Consider the following 23916-nt stretch of genomic DNA (forward strand, 5'->3'; position numbering starts at 1 on the left):
TTTCCAGGTCTACCAATGTGACTCATAGGGATGCTGGTCATTTTTTACCCAAACCATTTGACCAGCACCCGCAAGACCCACAGGTAACCCAACCCAACCCAACCCGCCCGTTTTCCAGGTCTACCAATGTGACGGGGAAAGTGATGGGCCAGCCTTTAGTTTGTTATAGCCCCCATCATTTAGGCTAATTAGGATTGGTGTGGTTACAGCCGACCCCAACTAGTTTGGCCCGAAGGCTTAGTTGAGTTGAGTTGAGGATTGGTGTGGCTACCATTTCTTTTTAAGTAGTTTATGATATTAATTTCCATTGTAAATCACTTTTACTTACACTCATTTGCAGTGATGGTTAACCTATGGCTTCTTTGGAATTGGATACCTGTAAAATTTATTACCATATAAACTTATACATGGAAATGGTTTTGAACTTAAACAAGAAAATGGCACACTATGCAAGCTTAGGAAAATAGGAAAATAAAGTACTTATTTTTCTGTTAAGATTTTCCCAACGCTCTCAAGGACTCTTGACCACAACGCATTCATTGCTTCCTTGAGAAGCTGTCTTCAACAGGTAGGAAATTGCTCTCAAATGAGATGTATGGTTTAAATAGGGAAGCGATATATCCGCCCCTTTTTATTACCAGGAACACCCTGTCAGTGTATCAATGACTAAAGAGGGGTTGTTGTACTTAATGTCAGAAAAATTCAATTCCCCTGATTGCCATGTACACTGACAGAGGGTGTTCCTGGTGTTCAAAAGGGCGAATATTTCACTTCCTAAATAGAACAGAGAATAGAGACTAAAGGCCGAGTGCCTGTCCAATGCCTTGGCACCCTCCTCATCCACTTCAGAAACCAGAAAATAAACCACTCACTAGCTGCATAAGCAAGAAACACGACTTTTAAGTTTCAGTCTACTGCTTCTCATCAAAATATAGCTTGAGTTGATCCAACACGGCTCGACATATGCTCTAATGACTTTGAGAAAAGCCCACATGTGAAAAAATAGCCTACTATTTCTCTACATACATACATACATAATGCCTTAGATCATGCAATTCTCTGCATATTTCAAGTTAAACATGAAGAAGAGATCCAAAAATTTGAAAATAAAGATCAACAACAGAAATTAGGTAACACCTAGCTCCCTGAATTGTATAATGCTTCATTCAGGTTCAGCTGTAAGCAATAACGCATTGAGCCATAAGCAAGAAGTAGCAGTTGTTCTATTTAAGAGTTAACAACCTGTACACTGTAATGAATATCCCAATCAAACATCGACCATTATATTGTTCCATTGCACTGATTTTATGGTGTTTATGTGGTTTTTTTTTCGCTTCTCACTGCACCTGAGCTAGACGGTTTGGCTGTCAGATCAGAAGCTGATGTTTGTGATGACTCTTTCTTTAATGAAGTCGGCATACCTGAAAGCTCCTGAACAAGATGTGTGTGAGACACCAATGACAAGCAATGTACAAGAAAAGTTTGCAATGATTGATGAGCCTATGCTTTCTTTTGATCACCAAGACAGAAAATAGATGAAACTTTAAGGGGCCGTTTGGATACACGGATTTTAGAATCCAGGTTTTTAGTTTGAAAACAATGTAAAAGAGGGCTCATGATCGAGCTGCCGTATGTTGTCCTGACAGCGTTTCTTGGATTTTAAGTGAGAAATTCAAGTTTTAAAAACCTCTGCTGCATCCTGAGATTTCTAAAACCTGGAAATATGGGAGGATCTGCTACTCTCTTGCTGACGGAAAGAAGGGTGAGAAGTCAAAAACAAGTAAAAAACGATGGCTTGTCAGCTTCTTCTCTCGTCTCTTAGCTACAATTTGGAAGAACTCCCGGATTCTAAAATCCGTGTATCCAAACGGCCCCTAAGCCTTCGGGATGAACTGCGTAATTAAATAAAATGCAAACATTGAACATATCAAAAACTGATGTTTCTGGATTGGATGAATCATAAATAATAACCAAACATGGCACGTTATTATATCTTATAGCTAAGTTTTAGGGCACATTTCTTTCATTGCATATAATATTAATATGTAAAATGAATTTCACTATCAAGAAACCACTTCTGAACCTTTCCAACATGACATGAACCCACTTTCAGGTACCATCCGTACAGTGGTCACTGAGAAGTAGGCTTCAAACATGTAAGAAAAGCATGCCTAATTACTTAGAAGTAAGGCCTGTGTGGGTGAAAAAAAAAAGATCGAATCAATCGTAGGGCTGAAGTTGAATGACACTATTTGCGTATACTATCGTTGCTGGTAAGTACACATGCCAGACATTTGTCGAATTCCAACACTTAATGGACACGTTGTCACTTATATATCTCTTTAATCTATTTTTTTCGGAAAGTTACAAACACAAATTTACGAGTAGAACAGGTTTGGAGTTTTATCCATCCTAATAGTAAGCTTTTTATATGGAAATAAAACATTACATTTAATTAACCTATTAAAATTCCCAGCATATTACCTTTTATAAAGATACTACTATGTAAACGTAATAAATCCTAAGAATTTATTAAAATATATTGTCCAATCCATGAATCCATTTCCATGAGGTTTTCCAAATTACGCACTTGGTACCCGCATTAGATTTCGACACTCGTAACTGTAATCATGCAACATATAAAAATTAGATGACTTGCAAACTATTGTTATCCGACTATTTGTGATAGATTGTGTGGCCCAATATTACCTAAGAACAAAATGAAATTGTAGCTGCAATATTTGAAAGAGAATGCACTCTAAAACTGATAAAAAAAACAAAATTTTTCTCTTGCTCAAAGGAATGGAAGTACATGTATGTATAGGCTCTTGCGGAACATTCTGGACCTGTTGTAGAGTATATATAAGGTTGCATGGAATTTTTCTTGAGCTCTTGGAAGCCACGTGAAATAAAAGAATAAATCTAGAAAATTCCACTATACAAGGTACAAGAAGATGCTTAGGCTATTCTATACTATATGCATTAAAGCTTCTATGTATTTTCAATTATGCCCTAAAAAGTAGTTTTCCAAAATCGCCTTTTGTGAATCAAATTTATCCCGTAACAGTCACCGTTGCACCTGTTTCACCTAAATCTTGCATTCTCATCAGATTCTTCAATTGATTGAAGAGTAATGCTAGGGAAACCGAGAGTAGAACCTAAAAGGGGACCGAACAAATTGTTTCATGCCACAAATCACTAATGACGTGAGCAATCCCTTAACTTTAGGAAAATCACCAAAAAGTAAATTTTTCTTTAACACGTGGCATATTCTCATTGCAGGTCTGGTTTTCGGTGGTACTCTAGGTCTCCATATCATTTTCCTTTATTGAATGTTTGAACCTTCAATGGTTTAGTTAGGATATCAGCAATCTGATCTTCACTTTTGCTCTTATTCACTTTTATCTCATTATCTTTTACCAAGTCTTGAATAGAAAGGTAGCAAACTCATATGTTCTTACTTTGTCCATGAAACACTAGATTATTTGATAACTAAATTGCTGAGTTGTTTACACCACTGTCTTGTCTTGTGTTCCTCCAACATACCTCTTATCCACACTACTTGACGTACACTTGATGAAATGCCACCATATAATCTGCTTTAATTGTTCAGAAAGTTACCAATAGGTTTCATCTTTGATGATCACGAGAATATCCTAGGACCTAGATGAATACAATATCTTGATGTGCCTTTATTGTCATCAACTCTCCTGCCCAGTTACTATCTGTATAGCCGATAAGTTCAACCTATCATTAGGCAAATAGTATATAATATGATGTACCGAATAATCCTTTTATCTAAATTGAAGTGAGTGGAGGGCTCCCCCATGAACCTATTGATTACACTAATTAGTAATTACATACATGATGTAGGGTCCAGTTGTAGTGAGATAGATAAAACTTGAAATTAATTGCGTATTGCAAAGCTTTAGCCCTGCTTCTACTGGAGTGTTGAGTCTGTTGACTATCTTACACACATACATTCTAAATCTTCTAAGAAGGATTGGCTTTGCTTTCACATCTATCCTTACAGAGCTTTAGCCCAGCTTCTGCCGGAGTATTGATTGTGGTACAAATATCTATTCTGAATCTTCTAAGAATATCTCCAGCATACCTTCGTTGAGATATGAGAATCCCTTTGGTCTATTGAATAAATTCAAATTTCAGAAACTGGTTCATCAAGCCCACCTATGTCATATCAAACTCATTTTGCATGGATCACTTAAACTCATCCATCACCTTAGGCAAGGTTTTAGGTTTCTGTCTCGGCATGTTTCGATCATGATGGAAATGGAAACATGTCTATTTCGGATGGAAAAATCACCAGAAATCTTGTATAAGTACGGAAACATATGCAAATGATGGACATTTAAGATTAAACTCCAGGAACTGCTAGAATAAGCACAGATACACACTCAAAACCATCGCATAAGCCAAAAAAAAAACACCCAAAAATGGTTTAACAACATCGAACACCTAATGACAAGCGTAGCATCGCATGTATGATAATTAAACACATACCACATTTCACATGTAATTCATGTAAATATTTATCCATAATACATACACCACATTTCAGATGCAATCCATATAACTATAATTGTGCAACAAATATTAGTATAGCATACCACTAATAAACTTAAGGTTTTAATTTCGGTATGTATTTCAGTTTCGGTAAAATGGGAACATTTCGGTCATTTCATGTCAGTTTCAGTGGAAATTTAAAACTATGATCTCAGATTTATTCCCTGTAGAGATAAGAACTACATATAGGCATACAAACATAACATTCCAGTGCTCATCCTTCTTGATGTAAAGTGTATGTTCATATGGGCAATTGTAATCATTACCAATGAAATAGGCATCAATAGTATTATCATGCTCTTGATGCTTGTTTTAAGCCTCTACAAAGCCTTCTTCAATTTATAAACTTTATCTTCATGACCCTTCTTTATATAACACACATTATTTAACCTAAACTTCTTGAAGAAAACCATTCAAAAATGCAAACTTAATATCTAATGCAAAAACATTACACTGCTTAGAAGCTTTTGCAACCAAGGGTTTTAATTTTGGTTTTGGTCGCCACATAAACATAAAAATTTCGGTTTTGGTAGGAAATAACGGTGGAAATCCTGTAAAATCACAGAAACATATGGAAAATTATGTAAATTATAGAATTGTAAGATGAAACTTAAAGAAATAAGAGAATAAGCATTAATACACACTTAGAAGTCATAACATAAGCAAGACATCCATTCATAATGATTTAACATCTAGCACCTAGTGACATGCACTGTCATGCATGTCTGATAATTTAGTGCATAACACATTTCACATGTAATTCATATAAATATTTACACATATACACTACACATCACATGGAATTCATATAAATACAATTATGTAACGCAATGATATAGTATCCAATTAATGCACTTACGGTTTCGTTTTAGTATATCTATCAGTCTTGGTATGCATTTCGGTGGGGATGAAAATGAAAACATTTCGGTCGTTTCATGTCGGTTTCAGTGGAAATTATAACCCCTATTTGCAACTAATCATTTTTTTTTAATGATTTTTCTACTTTACCGCATGATCTGAGCTTCATCTTGAATACCCAATTGATTGCAATTGATGTGTGCCCTATTGGAAGAGAAGTGAGTTCACATTTGTCATTTTTTTCAATATCTTTAATTTCTTCATCCAATGCTTCTCACCATTTCCTTCCCTTTACTGCTACCTCAAAGGTCATAATCTACAAGCAAAGTGAAGTTGATTCATCACCATCACTTGCAACATCATCATTTCCTATTATAAGTATGATCACTAAACAAGACAGATGGTCTTCGAACACGTGAGGACTTCTTCAAGGTTTTTGATTTCTCATGACCTATTGAAGAGGATGAATCTTCTACTAGACTTGTGGTAGGACTTCCAACTTCATCATTTTCCTTCTCAAGTAATATACTTTGATTTCTTACAGCTTCGCTCTTCCAATCCCATGCTTTATCTCTTCAAATATGATCTCTACTAATTTATTTTTAATATTATATTCCTAGTGATGGTGCTTATTTGATCTCGTGCTCTACTCCAAAAAGATCATCTTCCCTCATTTGTCATCCAACTTTCTTTTTCTTTTCTTTCAACACATACGCATAGGCGATGCACCCAAAATCTTAAAGGAGAAACCGAGAAACCACTGGTCTAGAATTGCTTCATGCTTCTTTTTTTAGTAAGGCAGCAACATTTTATTCTAAAAAGAAGAGAAAGCAAAAGGCGAGCAGGAGAGAGGCCCTCTCAACAAGACAAAACCAAAATACAACCAAACAAAACAGCTGACGCATTATGGCATTGGATCACCGATCAACATATCAACGCGAAAAGCATCACCGTTGGCAAGTTTGTCCGCCACTTAATTGATCGATCTCGGTTGGTGGGAGATCACCGACTTGATTAATGTGCATACGTCAACCATTTCCATGATAAGATAGACCAGCCTCCATGGTCCCACAGGTTCAAAAAGGGGTCAAGAGGTGGCATAAGAAGAGTTGCCCCCAATTTCCAATTCACCAAATAGGCAACTTCTAAAGATATGGAGATCAGTTGAAAGAGCTTTTTCTCATACTCATTAAAATTTGCTACCATAATAGGACCAAAAACACCTTTAATGGTCACCCCAAATTGATCACAAAAAAACCGTGACTGCCCTGGTTTACCAAAGGAGCTACCATCAAAGTTAAACATGATGTTGTTTGGGTACGGGGAAATTTTGCTTCATGCCTTTTGTGGGAAATTTTTTTAAATAAATAAATACAATAAGGAACTGATTCACACAAACAGTTTTGGCATGGATTTAGCTTCCAACATATTTCTTGCAAGACCCATAATTAGTAGTGTATTGACAATTGACATCACAGTCTATTTTTCTCACAAAATCCTTTGGCACATTCACCTCCATTATTGTCTTTAGAACTTTTATTTGGTAACCACTTTGCCATCAACAAGAGCTTTAGAACATTGAAAGACTTAAAAAAATTTAGACTTTTTTCTTTTAGAAAATATAACCAAGTCTTTCTGCTGAATTCATCAATAAAGGTGAGATGCTACATTTGTTCCCATGTGATCACAAATCTGAATGCACAAGAACTAAAAGCTTTGAGGCTCTCCATGATTTTTCAACTTGAAAAGGATTTCTATGTTGCATTCCAACTATGCAAACTTCACACAACTTTCTTGGTTGAACAATGATTAAACAATAAATCTTAAATGCCCATATCGTAAATGCAACAACCAAGATTCTCAGTTATCGAACTATAATAGAGCAATGAATGGTTTTGATTAGTGGAGGAAACATTTGGTTCTTGATCATTGATTCCTTTTGGAATCAACCTTTGGTTCTCATCAAAATTACGTATACAATGGAAGTAAAAGATGACTATTAGGGATGCTTTCAGAAGCCTTCGGATTCTTCCTCCGGTGGCTGTTGTTTCTGGCTTTCTGGTGGACTCTCTTATTTGTTTGTGTGGCTCTAACCTTGACCATATAGTGGAACACTTCCTAAATTTTATTGAATCAGGGTATCATGCTCTGGAAGTGTTTGAATCCTTAGGGGTCCTTAATATTTGGTGCCGGAGGACACTAAGTTTGCTCGGGCAAGGTGACAATCTGGTTAGGCCTCAGTGGGCTCCTCCCAGATCACATTCGCGGTCCTTGGGAAGTTTTGAGGATAGGGACACCAGAGCGAGGCGATTGGAATTTGTGGCCAGAAGAATCCCGGGCCGTAGAGCGACCACGTTTAACCGATGCATGCCCTTGAATGGCAGTGATAGGATGTGTTCGAAATGCCATTACAAAAACTTTGGCTTGCGTAAAGTCTATAGGAAATGCTCAGAGCGTAAGACCAAACTGGCCCCAGCCATGGTTTAGAGGCCTAAAGTCGGCCCCTCTCAGGTTGACGTACATGATGATCCCTTGCCTCTTGAGATTCCAACTAGCCTGGTGGAGGAAAGAAAGAAGAGTCTTAAGAGTTGCCTTATTGGGAGTTTGAAATCTGGATCTTGGTTGCTGAAAGATGTATGGGAGTGGGTTAAAAGATGTTGGGGCCTATCCGAGCTGCAAAAACCTTACTCCATCAATTCAGTGGATATTTTGTTTTGCTTTGAGTCAGAATCCCAGGCGATTGCTATTCTCAGGCATGGAGATGATTCTCAGGGGCAATACCTCTCCTCCCTTCAACCTTGGCTCCCGGCTTATAACACGGGAGCTAGAACCATCAGGATCAGATTCTATGATATCCCTCTTCATGCCTGGTGTCACGGACCTTTGGTTTGGGATTGAGGTCCGTGCGGCACTTGCGTTGCCTCACAACAAGCAAGTAAGCCTAACAAAGTTATGAGGATCAAACCTACAAAACAAACACAAATGGAGTGCTAAGTTTCCAAACACACACAAAGCAATAGGGCACACGCGTAGGCAAAACGTTAAGCTTTATTGATGATTCTAGAACAAGTTACAATAGGATCATGCCAAAAGGTCTACAACTCCTAAGGGTCCCCGATCACCCGTTGACTAGAATGGAATCCCTGCTAGGATATGCACTAGCAATGCACCACTCAATGGCCAACCAAGATCTCAGGGTAAAGAGCTTTAGCTACCAACCCCCTTTACCACCAGTGGCGACCAAAGGTGCTATAAACAACGCATTTCCAAGACGCAACGAGACGAGGCGAGATGGATTTTAATACCAACTACGTCCTCACTACAAAATGTACATAGACATGAGCCTTACATATTACATTGATAGATCAAGTCACGGGCCATAGGCCATGCGAACAGCGCTGGACGAAATGGCCACGTGACACTCCCCCACCCAATCATGTCGACGCCCTCGTCGACATTGCGTCCGTGTAGGTACGTATTTCATCTTCAGTGAGGTGGAGCTTTTCCCTTGGTTCCCAGCTAGCTTCTGAGTCTGGTAGGCCTTTCCACTTGATGAGGTATTCTAGTGTCGGTCTTCGAGAAGTTCCTCGCGGCTTGGTGCGTTCAGCCATGATACCCTCAACTTCAGGTGTGAAGGAAGTTGCGTGTGGTTCCTCTCGAATTGATGTGTTTCTGGTGTCGTCTTCCTTATCGGCTCGATAGGGCTTCAAACAACTGGCATGAAAGACAGGATGGATTCTGAGCCATGAAGGGAGTTGGACCCGGAAGGAGACGTTACCAACACGCTCAATGATGGGAAGGGGTCCTTCATATTTTCGAACCAAGCCTTTATGCACTTTGCGGGTAAACTTGAGCTGGCTAGAGTTCAATTTGACTAACACCAAGTCACCAACTTTGAAGTCATCTGGTCTTCTATCCTGATCTGCCCACTTCTTCATCCTCCTTGAAGCTTTCTCCAGATACGCTCTGGCGATGTCTATATTGGTGTGCCACTCTTTTGTCATATGATAAGCAGGGGGGCTATTGCCGATATAACCAGCAGCGATGGAATGGGGGGTGGAAGGTTGCCGGCCAGTCGCTAGCTCGAAGGGGCTTTGATTAGATGCAGAGCTCTTTTGTAGGTTGTAGCAAAACTGCGCTACATCGAGCAGGTGAACCCAATTTCTTTGGTTGGCGCTAACAAAGTGCCTCAAGTATTCTTCAAGTAGGGCATTGATCCTTTCTGTCTGTCCGTCAGCTTGGGGGTGTAGGCTCGAGGAGAAGTTCAACTTTGTGCCCAACAACTTAAACAATTCGGTCCACAAGCGGCCAGTGAATCTTGGGTCCCTGTCACTGACAATATCCTGAGGAAGGCCCCAATACTTCACAACATGGCGGAAGAATAGTCTAGCTGCCTCTTCTGCACTGCAATATAATGGCGCTGGTATGAAGGTTGCATACTTTGAAAACCTGTCCACGACCACTATGATAGAGCCAAACTCCCCAACTTTGGGTAAGCTCACAATAAAGTCTAGGGAGATACTCTCCCAAGGTCCCTTCGGCACTGGCAACGGGTCTAAGAGGCCCAGGGGCTTGTCCCTTTCCACCTTATCTTGCTGGCAAGTGAGGCACGTCCGAACATACTCTTCCACGTCGTCGCTCATTCGGGGCCAGTAGTAATTACGTTCAACCAGGGCGAGAGTGCGATGAATCCCAGGGTGCCCTGCCCACAGAGTATCATGGCACTCTCTCAAAAGCTCCTTCCTTAGGTCACCTGATCGCGGAATGTATATTCGACACCGCTTGGTCAGTAGGAGACCATTTTGGGTCCAAAACCGTCGTGATTTCCCTGCCTTCACAAGCTGCATGATAGTTTGGGCGAATGGATCTTTCTCAAGCCCTTCACGAATACGGTCTTGAAGGTTGCTCTTTATTTGACACATGGAGGCGTTTTCATCCAATTTCAAGGTGGCCAACTCAGCCTTTCGACTGAGTGCGTCGGCTACTTGGTTCGATCGGCCCGGCTTGTATTCTAGAACCATGTCAAATTCTGCAAGGAAATCTTGCCATCGAGCTTGTTTTGGTGACAACTTTCTCTGGGTTTGGAAATAGCTTGTTGCTACATTATCGGTCTTGACAACAAACTTGGAGCCAAGAAGGTAATGTCTCCAAACTCGCAAGCAGTGTACTATTGCGGTCATCTCCTTTTCTTGCACGGTGTACCTTCGTTCAGTGTCATTGAGTTTGCGGCTCTCATAAGCAATCGGGTGCCCTTCTTGCATAAGCACACCGCCAATAGCATAGTCTGAGGCATCAGTCTGAACTTCAAATGGCAATGAATGGTTTGGCAGCTGTAGCACTGGCTCCACCATAACAACATCCTTGAGATTCTGAAAGGCAGTATTACATTTTTCGGACCATAACCACGGGCGATCTTTCTTCAATAAGTCTGTCAAAGGAGCCGCTCGATTTGAGTATCCTGATATGAACCGCCGATAGTAGTTAACAAGCCCGAGGAATGACCGGAGTTCTCCCACCTTGGTTGGAATTTGCCATTCTTGGATGGCACGAACCTTCTCATTGTCCATGCGAATTTCTCCTCCACCCACTTCGTGACCCAAGAACATAATACGCTCCTGAGCAAATGAGCACTTCTCTAGCTTCACATAGAGTTGGTTATTTCTGAGTACCCCAAGGACCTTCTTTAAATGATCGCCGTGTTCTTCGAGAGTGTTGCTATATACCACAATGTCATCGAGGTAGACCACTACAAACTTATCTAGAAACTCATGAAACAACCCATTCATCAAAGTACAAAAGGTTGCAGGGGCATTAGTAAGGCCAAATGGCATCACCAAGAATTCAAATGCACCATACCTTGTTACGCAGGTTGTCTTGGCCTCATCTCCTTCTGCAATTCGCACTTGGTAATAGCCGGATCGCAAATCCAGCTTGGAGAAGTATCTGGCTCCTCCCAGTTGGTCAAACAAGTCAGCAATTAGGGGGATAGGATACTTATTCTTCACAGTCAGCTTGTTGAGGGCCCTGTAGTCAATACACAATCGTAGACTCCCATCATGCTTCTTTTGGAATAGAACTGGGGCACCAAAGGGGGCCTTTGAAGGCCTAAGAAATCCTGCTTCTAGTAGCTCATTGAGTTGCCTCCTAAGCTCTGCTAACTCTGGAGGGGCCATTCTGTAGGGGGCACGGGCTGGGGGTATGCTGCTAGGCTCTAGCTCGATTTTATGGTCCACTGCCCTCCTTGGCGGCAGCTTCTTGGGTAGCTTCTCAGGCATGACGTCTTTAAATTCTTCTATAACATCTTTGATGCTCGGGGGAATGATGATCTCCCCCACCAGTGTCTCTCCCATCTTTAAGGTTGCCACGAAGGTGGGTTCCCCTTTCTTTAAACCCTTCTTCAGTTGAAGGGCCGTCAAGTGTTCGACGTCCTTCCTCTCTTGTCTACTGGCAGGAATCATACAAGGTGCTTCTTCTCCAAACATACATAAGGAGTTTAAGTAGGGCATTGGAACTGCTTTGGCCTGGTTCAAGAATTCTATCCCCAAGATGACACAAAAATCATCTAAGGGTACTGCCATGAGATTGGTTGTTCCAGACCATTCCCCAATCTTGATTGGTACACTCCTTGCTTTCCCAGTGACGGGGCGGGCCTCTGAGTTTACTGCCTTCATTTTCCAGTCATCTTTTTCGAGCTTCAACGCCAAACGTTTTGCCTCTTGTTCCGAGACAAAGTTGTGTGTAGCACTTGTATCGATCATGGCCCGTGTCATCTTTCCATTGATGCATGCTTCAATATACATCAAGCCTTTGGATGGGACTCCCTTAGAAAGAATTTTCTTGGCACCTTGTCCCTTGATAGCACTGCACAGGCTTAGAGCTGTCATCTTGGGTTCCTCCTCATCTTCTTCCTCTTCGTTCTGAGCATGGGGTGAGGAAGTTGAAGCTAGCAAAGCATTGACAGACCCCTTCTTTGGGCAAAACCGAGTGTAGTGTGGACCGGTGCATATGAAGCACGGCCCCTGTGACGCAGGAGTTGGTGCCTCATTGTATTGTCTGGACCCTTCTCTAGGATAGGTTCTCCTATCACCCCCTGAACCCTGGATTCTTCCTTTTGTGCTACTAAAAGACCGATTAGAGGTATTCATGTTGCTGGGAGGCCTGTTGAAGTTGCTAGATGGTTTGTTGTTGAAGTCTTTCTTCCTGTTTGTTGCATCATCCCCCACATGATCAAACAACTTTTCTGCTTCGCTCATTGCCGTAGCAAGGTTCTGAACTCCTCTTCTTCGGAGCTCTGTCTGGGACCAAGGCTTTAGTCCCTCCATGAATTGAAATAGCTTGTCCTCCTCTGACATGCTCTTTATATCAAGCATGAGAGCAGAAAATTTCTTCACATATTCTCGAATCGACCCGGTTTGTTGAAGGCGCCGTAGGTTCTTTCGGGCAATGAACTCCACATTCTCAGGCATGAATTGTGCCTTAAGTTCTCGCTTCATGTCTTCCCAACTGTCAATAATACATCGTCCCGCTTCAATCTCTTCATAACGGGTTCGCCACCACAATTTGGCATCATCACTGAGATACATGCTGGCCGTAGTGACTTTGGCCTCCTCATCAAGATGTGTTGCACGAAAGAATTGTTCCATATCGAACAAGAAGTTCTGTAACTCCTTAGCATCACGGGCACCGGTGTAGCATCGTGGCTCAGGCACTCGTACCCTGCTACCCTGTCCATCACTGTGACCACCTATGCCATTACCGATGGTCCTCATGAGTAAATTCACCTGGCCAGTGAGGGTCTCAACTTGCTTTCGAAGATCCTCCATTGCGGCCTGATTCAATAACTCAGCAAGAGCATGGACTCGCTCTTCCACCTCTTCTATCATGCCCTTGGTCTCCACACCAAGGCCTTCTGTCAACTCGGCAAGATTAAACTGTTGTTGCTCTACCGCTGTCACCCTTTCCTCAACACCAGCTATCCGTTCTCTTGTACCTCGCACCGGTATTGGTTCTTGATCATCACGGACCTGACTAGACTCCGGAGGGAGTATTTGGGTAGCATTCTTCTTCGCCATTTCTGAATGTAGGTAGGAACTTCGGCTCTGATACCAACTGTCACGGACCTTTGGTTTGGGATTGAGGTCCGTGCGGCACTTGCGTTGCCTCACAACAAGCAAGTAAGCCTAACAAAGTTATGAGGATCAAACCTACAAAACAAACACAAATGGAGTGCTAAGTTTCCAAACACACACAAAGCAATAGGGCACACGCGTAGGCAAAACGTTAAGCTTTATTGATGATTCTAGAACAAGTTACAATAGGATCATGCCAAAAGGTCTACAACTCCTAAGGGTCCCCGATCACCCGTTGACTAGAATGGAATCCCTGCTAGGATATGCACTAGCAATGCACCACTCAATGGCCAACCAAGATCTCAGGGTAAAGAGCTTTAGCTACCAACCCCCTTTACCACCAGTGGCGACCAAAGGTGCTATAAACAACGCATTTCCAAGACGCAACGAGACGAGGCGAGATGGATTTTAATACCAACTACGTCCTCACTACAAAATGTACATAGACATGAGCCTTACATATTACATTGATAGATCAAGTCACGGGCCATAGGCCATGCGAACAGCGCTGGACGAAATGGCCACGTGACACTGGTCTACGTCAACTGTGGAGATCCTCGGACAGCACCTGGGTCAGGTGGTCCAGACTCAGCTCTTTGGTAACCACGACCACTATATGACTTTTGCCTCAGCTTTGGTCATAACTTCCCTTTGGAAATCTATCCCCTCATCTATTAATCTAAGAGTAGATTCCAGCATTTATTCTATAGGAGTCAAGGTGATATCTAAGGATAGTATTAACAGTATGGCGATGTCGGTAATGGGGGAATGAAGTAGTAAAGATAATTTGGCTGTTTTTTAGGGCCCCGATTTGCAGGTATCCGATATTCAATCGCCGACGATGGCTGACCCCTGAAGGTCGTGACAACAGTAGGGAGCCGTTGGTGGGCCCCTATTTGAATTTTGAAATATCCATTTGCTCGCCTGGCCCAGTAGCCAACAACTCGCCTAGAATGTCAGAAAGTAAAGTTGTTGCTGTGTTGGGAAGGTTGGGTCATTAATTGTTACAGCACGTGGTGAGAAAGGAAAGGCTCTCCATAAAGATATCGCTGGCAGCTGTATTCTGAACTCAAAAAAGGAGAAAAGGGCTCTAAAAATAAAAACCAGATTTAATAAGGAAATCAAAAGTTCTAAGAGAAATGTCTACGTATAGGGAAAGGTAATGTACCCCGTAGAAGAACGAATCCGAAAGTACAGATGCTAGCTACCCGAGGTGGTCTATCTGTTTTTACAAGAAAGCTTAAAGGTATTTCTAGGAAAGAGGATCATAGGAAGAGGAGACTTGTTGTTGACTCTCAAAAGCTCCTTCGAAATTTTGACAACTTCACTGAGGCAGCTATGCTAGGGAAGGAGGCGATCCAGGGTGGCAACACTTCGATCGATCAGGACTTTTCGTATAAGGCTGGAGATCTTGAACTCCTGAAAGATCTTCGCTATAATGAAAAACTATCAAGGAAGGAATCACCCACCCCATGCGAGGTTTCTCGTAGCCCGCTAAAGAAGCTATGGACACACCTAAGGAAAGACTCTACCAATAATCCCGGCATCGACCTCAACTCCTCTGAGACGATAGGTGATAGGTAATTGCATTTGCCTCTCCTCGATCTCCCCATGTTCAGTAAAGTTTTAAAAAAAGAAAGACACACTCGTCGGCACCTCTGGGAGGAGGCAAAACGGACCGTAATTAGGGACCTAAAGAATAGTCGGGAAAGCCCGATTATTGAGGCCTTTGTTCCCCTCGAAATGCTGGGACAGGAAGCAGATTAACGAGCTGGGGAGCTCCCAGGGCCTAGTGGTGATTCTAAAGGTAAGGATAAGCGGATTGCTGATAGTTCAGAAGAGTCAGGAAGTCATGGTTCGTTCTCGGAAGAATTCAATGACTAGTTAACAATGGGGGACGTTTTTTGGATTGATTACGATGAAGATTTGGGGTCCACCAAGGACATGTTTCTAGCAATGGCTGCAAGAGACAAGGAAGAGAAAGAGGTAAGAGCAAAAGAGGCTGAAAAGAAAATTGAGGAGGGGGCTTAAGCATTAAGTTCTTCCAATTCAGGCTTTTCATAACCTTTTGCCTTGAATTTAGGATTCAAGGGAGGAAGATTTTTGTGTTGATTGTTTGGTAGTTTAAAGGAGCCCTCTTAAAACTCTCGGAAGAGGCCGTAGGAAGAATGCTAGTATGGAAGGTTCAGGATAAGTTTGAGAGAGTCTTTGACTCCCCTCTTCAGGAGTTGTTCTGCTTTGATTAAGTTCGTCTTGTTGAGTATTCTTGAGGAAGCATGTGAGTGGAAGAAACGATAAAGATCTTCACTAAAGCTTCAATTTCTTAGGCCTGGTTATCTTAGGCACTTCTCTGATCATGGAAGCAGTGGAGTAGCTGTATTGAAACTTATTCCCCTTAGCTTGAGAGATTCCAGTCTTTCGCTTTGGGTGATATCCTCCTTTTGTACATGTACTTGTCCTTAGACGTTTTGGAGAGAAGAAGAATTCTTTTTGGTTGAGTGGGAAGGAGGTTGGGAAATGGTTTTCGATTGGGGTAGCCGTGGGGTCTGTAGTTTTGTAATGTTGGTGGGAGTTGGCAGGTTGAATGAGCTATACTTTATATTGATGTAATTATGAATAGTTTTTACTTGTTTCTCTTGATGGTTCAGGAGTATGCTCCTAGCGATAATGCTATGTAAATGCAAGCCGGGACCACTGGTCCCCAATGTAATTTCCATGGTATAAATATACTTTGTCATTTTTCAAAAAAAAAAAAAACCTTTGGTTCTCATCGCCTGCAGAATGCATGACCTTTCTTCGAAAGTTGTCCCGAGCTTAAGATATTGGTCTTTAGCCATGGAACATAGCAATGGAGATATAACTACCATTTCCATCTTTATTTTGCAACAAACTCTTGCCCATTCCTTCTACATGAATCTTAGTTCTGTTTCTAGACTTCGGATGTGATTGGTTCATTAAGAGTTGAAAAAAATCTCTTTGCTGCCTATCATATGATTGTTGCATCCAGTGTCTAAGCACCAAGTACACTTCTTAACATCTTCTATAGAGTTACAAACTATTAATAGAGTATCATTATTTTCTTCACATGTGCAATTAGCCAATTAGCATGATTCCTTTCATCATACTTCACTTTCCAACATTCGTTAGCATAATTACGATACTTAATTGCAATAATAGTATTATATAGCAAGATTTATCATATATTGGATCAATACTTTTGTTCTCTTCCATTTGTTTCCCTCTCAAAAAAAAATAATAAATTTTGTTCTCTTCCTCGTCCTCTTCCTTTATTACCTCTTCCTCTTCATCTTGGTGTCCCAGATGAATTATCACACTTTCTCGTTAAAATTGTCTATTCCTTGTCCAATATAAGTATACCAGTGCAACCAAAATAACTCCAAATAAAAGTGTAAGTAGGTTTGGAACACGAATGCCCAACAACATCAATGAACAAAACATTATCTAGCTCATCATCCAAGCAGTAAATAAATTATCATTTCATCCATCACTTCTGAAAACAAATTTGTTTTTCTTCACTTTATCGATGCCGGAAAAGTGGATGGATTAAAAATTAAAGAAAATTGTCTATCTTAGAGAGTGAAGAGTAATCAATAAAGCTATAAAGGTTCAGGATTTAAATGCACATACATGAGTCCACATATACGTGGCAGGGATTAGAAAATCCATATTTGATTTATGCAACAATGGAATAGCTTACATGATACTAAAACTTGCATAAATGAAATCATTACCTTCATTAAATGCAATCTTAAATCAGAAGGCCGAACTCCCTCCCCAACACATACCATAACAAATTGTGAGTACTGAAATAAAACATCAGCAGCAGCTTGCTTTCTTTCCTCAATCTGAAAATTAATGTACACTATCTATAGTTAGAGAAAGAAAGAAAGAAAGCCAATAACAATTTGACTCACATTACCGAATAGCAATTAAAGAGTTCATAATTAAGATGTTAATAAAATTAATCAAATACAGACATTAAAAAAACAATCAAAAAAAGAAATTAATAACCAACAAAAAATTTATATTTTCATGCTTTTGTTATTTTTATAAGGGAAAATTACATTTACACCACCTCTAGTGTCTGACATATCCACTTCCACCCCTATAGTTTAAAACGTGACAAATACACCCCTGTAGTTTCAATTTGTTTAAGGTTTGCCCCCTCAGCTGAAGGTTCGTCCATAGATTGAAAGGTTAGGATGATCCAATGGAGCTGATTTTTTGGGCACACCCTATCTATGTCAGGACCCATCAAATGAACGCTTTGGATCATCCAAATAATGTGGGCCCATACCCGAATCCAAACACTACCAAAAAATTATCCAAATAATGTGGGCCCACATTGTTTGGATGATCCAAAGCGTTCATTTGATGGGCCCTGACATAGATAGGGTGTGCCCAAAAAATCAGCTCCATCAGATCATCCTAACCCTTCAATCTATGGACGAACCATCAGCTGAGGGGGCCTACCTTAAACAAATTGAAACTACAGGGGTGTATTTGTCACGTTTTAAACTATAGGGTGGGAAGTGGATGTGTCAGAAACTAGAGGGGGTGTAAATGTAATTTTCCCTTCTTATAATTAAAAATATATTGTTTAATATTTTACATTCCTTTAAATCTATGCAGAAAAGTTTTAAAGGTACAATTCTTTCAACAACAAAAAAAATCTTAAGGTACAAATGAAAGCACTAAACTAAACCAATTTTCTTTTAGGATTAATGCAGAAGCCATTGTGCATATGGATTTTCAAGGAAGATGTAGTGAGTTTCCAAATAGAGTAGGCTCAAATCTTGAATGCATAGTTGATAGTTATGGTTTTAGCTCAAAACATGCAGGAGCTTGAAGTTGGACAACCTTGGAACTTAGCATGCAACAATTCAAAAGAATCAAAGGCGAAATAGAGGTGTACAAATATCCATGCCAGTGGTTCTTATGTGTTCATTCACAAGCTAATTTCATTATGCAGTCAGTACAATAATGCGTAACCATTTCTGAAGTTTACATCAACACAAATGCAAGTCCTGTAACCATTTTAAGTCCTCTTGAGGCCTCAGACAGGGAGATCCTCTTTACCCAATCCTATTCTTGGTGGTAGCAGAAACTCTTAGTAGAATGATTGATAAGTGTAGGAGATGTGGTATGATTGAAGGATTTCATATTTGTTACTCGGGAGTGGAAGTGTCTCAATTATAGTTTGCGGATGATACCTTGATGTTCAGCGAGGCTAATGAAGAAAAGGTGATTAAACTAAAAATCGTACTGCAATACTATGAAGTAGTGACGAGGCAGAGATCAAATTTTCAAAAGTCCAGACTAATGGAAAAAAATTCATGTTGAAGATGTGGAGAGAGTTAGACTGGCAGCCCTTCTTGGTTGTATGGTAGGGTAATTTCAAAACACTTATTTGGGCCTACCCTATTGCGAAGGAAGGCCTAAGTCGACGGTTTGGGATCCAGACATTGAGAGGGTAGAGAAAAAATTATTAGCTTGGAAGTGAAACCCAATCTCTCTAGGAGGCAGGATTACTCTGATCAAGGCGGTGCTAGCTAATATCCCGGTTTATTACTTTTCCTTATTCAGATGCCCAATAAGGGTGATTAAGCAGATCGTGCAAATCCAAAGAAACTTTTTGTGGGGTGACTCTAACTAAGGAGAAGAGAAAGTTCCATCTTGTTAGTTGGGAGGAGGTGGGCAAGGCTGTTAAAGGAGGAGGATTAGATATCAAGAATATAAGACATAATAATAAAGTCTTGCTTGGCAAATGGTTTTGGAGATTTGGGGAGCAAAGGAAACATCTCTGGGCCAAAGTAGTTGAGTAAGTACGGAGAAAGGCCAAATGATTAGATTATCGATGACAGGTATCGAGGCATCAATCTGACTCTGTGGAGGGATAAAATGAGGCAAAGGGATAGATTTCTTGAGGGGATGAGTACAAGGTTGGTAAAGTGAACAGGATCGGCTTATGAAAGAATAGGTGGTGTCATAGTTTTAAAACTCCCCTGCATCTTGACTCATTGTGGACTCCCCGAGTCAACTCCCTTTTCCCTTACACGTTCTGCTTTTTGCCCTACGGAGTCAATAGAAACTCTTTTGACTCTCCCAAGTTATGACTGAGCACTCAGCCGCATCATGCCAAGTCGACTAGGATTTTCTTCGATCACATTTTGAAACACTGGATGGTGTCTGTAGACGTCCTTAATGGAAAGATTCACTGATATATTTAGTGTGGACAATGATAAAAATGCGTTGATCCAAGATTGTGTGGAGTGGACTGAGTGGCAGATTTCTTGGAAGGTTAATTTTAGACATCAATATTTTGATAGAGAGTTGAACCAATTCACCTTGTTTCTGGGAGCACTGGAGTCGGTTTACAACAAAAAGCCAGGCAAAGACAAGAGGGTTTGGATCTGGGACTCGTATGGTGACTTCAGTGTCAAGTCTTTCTCATAGTTGCCGGAAACTCCTTGGGCGGGTGGGAAACCCGTTTCCCCTAAAACGCGTTTCTCGCGGTTGGGAAACTCGTTTCCCCTAAAATGAGGGAAACACATTTCGGAAACGTTTCCAAAATATGATACAAAATTGGAGAAATATTTCTGAAACACATAGGAAACATATGGAAAACTTATGTAAATAATGTGTAAACGCGTGATAAAAGTATGCAACACTCGTAGAAAACGCATATGAAACGTGTAGGAAACATGTGTGGAACTTACGAAAATCATTGTGGAAAAAACACATCATTTCCTAAGAAGTTTCTCGTTTGATTTTCTATTGTTTCTCGTTTCCCCTGTATTTCTTTTCATGCGTTTCCTGTTTCCGTTTCACGTTTCGTTTCCCGTTTCCGTTTCCGTTTCCCACCCTGGTAACTATGGTCTTTCTATCACCATATCGCTCCTAGCTCCACCACATCGCACTTGCACAGAGTTTGGAGCATCCCAGCACCGCCTAGAATCTGTGCATTCGGATGGAAAGCATGCTAGAGTCTGTGCATTCGGATGGAAAGCATGCAAACAACCCCTCATCCTCCCCTACCTCGCTTCTCCAAAAACCCAATTTTTAGGATCAGCGGGCACCCTAACCTAACTGGGCCTACCAGCGAAGCAACTGGTACTTGATTAGAAGGGGGTGGTTTTGTTTCGAGCAACCACCTCCCCCTCTCATAGTATATTTAAGTTCTGTTGGTTTGTTGTTCTCCTCCGACTACGATTTGATGTTTCCATTGATATGGAAAAAAAGCCTGCCCTTCTTGTTTGAAGTTCGATCTAAAGAATTAATATTAATTTGTGATACTCACACTATGGATGTCTAATCCATACAAGCTCAAGAAAGGATGACCCAAGGGAGACGACTCCAACCACAAATTCTCTCAAAACCTAATACCCTGCTCTCACATTAAAACAAGCAGCCGAATAGAAATCAACTCAATAAAAAACATACAAACTGCCATGCACTCAAGACTACCACTAGAAATATCCTTAGGTATCCCACTCCCCCTGTCCATCCCATATTTATACCCAATACTTTTATGCCAAAGAGCATTCATCCTTTTCCAAAACTCCACAACCATTTCCCTAAAAGGGAGTGGTTTCTCAACTTTGCATTGCCAAATCCAATACACAACCATTCTTCTTAGGTTTCCTTCTTTCCATTTGATAAGGTGGTTGATCAGTTTTCCTTCTTATTTTCCTTCCCATGAGAAATCTCTATTTAGCATTTCCACACAACTCAGAATTTAAGCAGCTATCCTAAACAGTGGCATCAAATAAACCGTTACGTTAGCTAGACTTTAAAAAATCTACCTAGAGAAGGTATTTTCAAGTCGATATTTATATTTGCATCTTATTCTTTCATATAAGCACTATGGTCCAGCACATTTGTAATATGTAAATCATGAATATAAAATGGTAACAACTACTTGACCAAAATGGTTAATAGAACATCTTCTCCCAAAACCGCTTTCTCTTGCTTTGGAGATAGAAGCACTACACAATAGAACCATGCCAGCCAATGACCCATAAAATAAAACCATAAAAGTTACGTAATGAATAAAGGAATGTAATCCTGATAATGAGGAATGAATAAGCTCTGTCATGAAACAAAAAACCATCCACATCTCTAATTGTATCAACCTTGATCCTCATCTTCATGGTGTGTAAGAGAAGTGTAAGAAGCACACTTAAAGAAACACAATGTTAACTATATATAATGTATTCTTGAAAGTGCCAAGACCCATGAATGAACCGGCAAAATGGAATGAGTACTGCAGTACTAGCTGGAAATAGAGTATTTATAAACCCATCAAAACCAATATTTTCAATGTCTAGTGTAGTATCTGCTGAAAAGTATCAACTAGATCATCCCATCCATGTGTTAGCAGAATAATCCCCAAACCCAAATCTCATTCTTCAAATCTGCCCATTTCCGTTTTTCGTTTTTTTTTTTTTTTTTTTGTCTTTTCCTTTTGTTTAGATGGAAAAGGGGTGGATTTAAGAGAAGGGAATCTAGGGCAGAATGGTGGATTGTGTGACGAAAGTGGGAATTTGAATTACGAATTCATGGTACTAATTTTGGATGGGAGAAATAGAGTAAATAAAAGCAAAAGCAGATGAGAAATGAAGGAGAAGGAAACAAACCTCGTAATCTTCCATCTTGTCTTTCGCCTTCTAAACTCTGTCCGTGCAACCAAGATATGAAGTCTCTCTCCCTATCTGACCCAATAACACATCTAGTGTCGCGAGTCAACTCTCGACGCCTAGGGGTGCAACTCGGGTCGAGTTGGGTCAGGTTGAACCCGAACCCGACCGAGGAACCATTTACTCAACCCGAACTTGACCCGAGCTCCAACCTCATGACTTTCAACCCTACCAGATCTGAGGAACCTTTTTTTACAACCCGAACCCAGTTCGACCATATCCTAGTCTTTTCTTTAAGCTTACTAGAATAAAAAATGTCGGGTTTCATCCGGGCCGGGTTGCCCAAGCCACATACAGCCAAAGGGAGCCGATGCTCCTTTTGTAGGCTTTACCAATAATCTGATAGAGAAACAACTTTCCTTTTTGAGCCTTTCCCCTCCCAATCGTGTGAAATAAGGCAACTTTTCCCAACATTATTTGTGCCTATATGCATGGTTTTAAATTTCGGTTTCGGTACCCACCAAAATTTCAAAATTTCGACCAAATCCGGTAAAACGATGAAAATATTATTTTATTCAATACCAAATTTTAGCCGAAATTTCAGTAATTTTGGTCTAAATTTTGGTAAAATATTTAATTAATTAAACGAAATTTCGACTGGACGAAATAAAATACCCTTTCGATGTCGGTCCCGACCAAAACCCAAAATTTCAGATTTCGGTCAGAATTTAAAACCATGCCTATATATCCTTACACAATTAAGGTTAAAACTAAGATTTTTCTCTAATAAATACTTTTAAGTTGTTAGGGATTTAAGTTGGTAGATTTTTTACTTCAATAGATATCATTTTCCTTTCTCCATCAATTCGTTATACCGAACAGAGGCACCTAGATATTTTTACTCCAATGGGGTAAGACTTAAATTTTACTCTGATAAGCATTTTTCTTGCAACCCAAGCAGTTCATAAAAGTGGTCATTAACCTTAAACGTGGGACAATGATAACATGAGGCAATGATAAATCGACTCCCAAATATCCCATTTTGATTACTTGGGACACCCAACAGCAGTGTACGTGGCAATCAACCACATTGAATCTTTCTGATGTGGAGTACATCAGCCCCTCTGCAGTCATTCATACACTGCTGCTGGGTGTCCCAAGTAATCAAAAGGGGCGGATATATCACTTCCCATATCTTAAATCGACCCCCCATCTTTCTATCTCTCTCCTAATATATATATATATATATATGGGAGTCGATTTATCACTCGCCTAAACGTGAGGTGCTTATTTAAGGATATCCCGCAATGTAGGATGGTTCTTTTGCCCATAAATGTTTCACACTGTCCATTCGTCTTTTAGTCATTGATGAGTTAGGGAGAGTCCCGTTGTACCTTCCATGCAAATGAAAAGCAACGACTGACTCACGACACGTCTACGTTATGCCAAGTGGACTCTTACAGATAAGATTTTGTCTTATATACACAAAGCGAATGAAACACCAGATCTAAACGGGGCAAGAGAAGACTAACATACGAAGCTTCTAAGAGGCCCCACTAAGATGGCTGTTACGTCCGGATGGAGATATTTATAGGTGTAATCCAGACCGTTGGTCTCGAGGATGGCCACACGATCGTGTTCCTGAAGTCACTTCCACACAACTACAAAACGCCTGAGTTTTGGTG

General features: G+C 40.6%; 1 protein-coding gene and 1 pseudogene across 2 annotated transcripts; one reads left to right on the top strand and one right to left on the bottom strand.

Annotated features, from left to right (window-relative positions):
• LOC143847925 (disease resistance protein RPM1-like) overlaps positions 1-23916 on the top strand; it is a 100049-nt pseudogene that overhangs the window by 53930 nt on the left and 22203 nt on the right.
• LOC143848715 (uncharacterized) lies at positions 1048-22493 on the bottom strand. Of its 2 annotated transcripts, none has more exons than XM_077357712.1 (3): positions 22232-22493; positions 17324-17437; positions 1048-1431 (listed from the first exon to the last, which is right to left on the bottom strand). In XM_077357712.1, the coding sequence occupies exons 1-3, from the start codon at positions 22244-22246 to the stop codon at positions 1315-1317; spliced, it is 246 nt and encodes an 81-aa protein (XP_077213827.1). In that variant the 5' UTR covers positions 22247-22493; the 3' UTR covers positions 1048-1314. The 2 variants fall into 2 exon arrangements, with proteins under 2 accessions (XP_077213827.1, XP_077213826.1); XM_077357711.1 differs by lacking the exon at positions 22232-22493 and adding an exon at positions 21728-22195.

This window comes from Tasmannia lanceolata, unplaced genomic scaffold (genome assembly GCF_043159265.1).
Source record: "Tasmannia lanceolata isolate RefF3 unplaced genomic scaffold, GAP_Taslan_0.1 ptg000016l, whole genome shotgun sequence".
Lineage (NCBI taxonomy): Eukaryota > Viridiplantae > Streptophyta > Magnoliopsida > Canellales > Winteraceae > Tasmannia > Tasmannia lanceolata.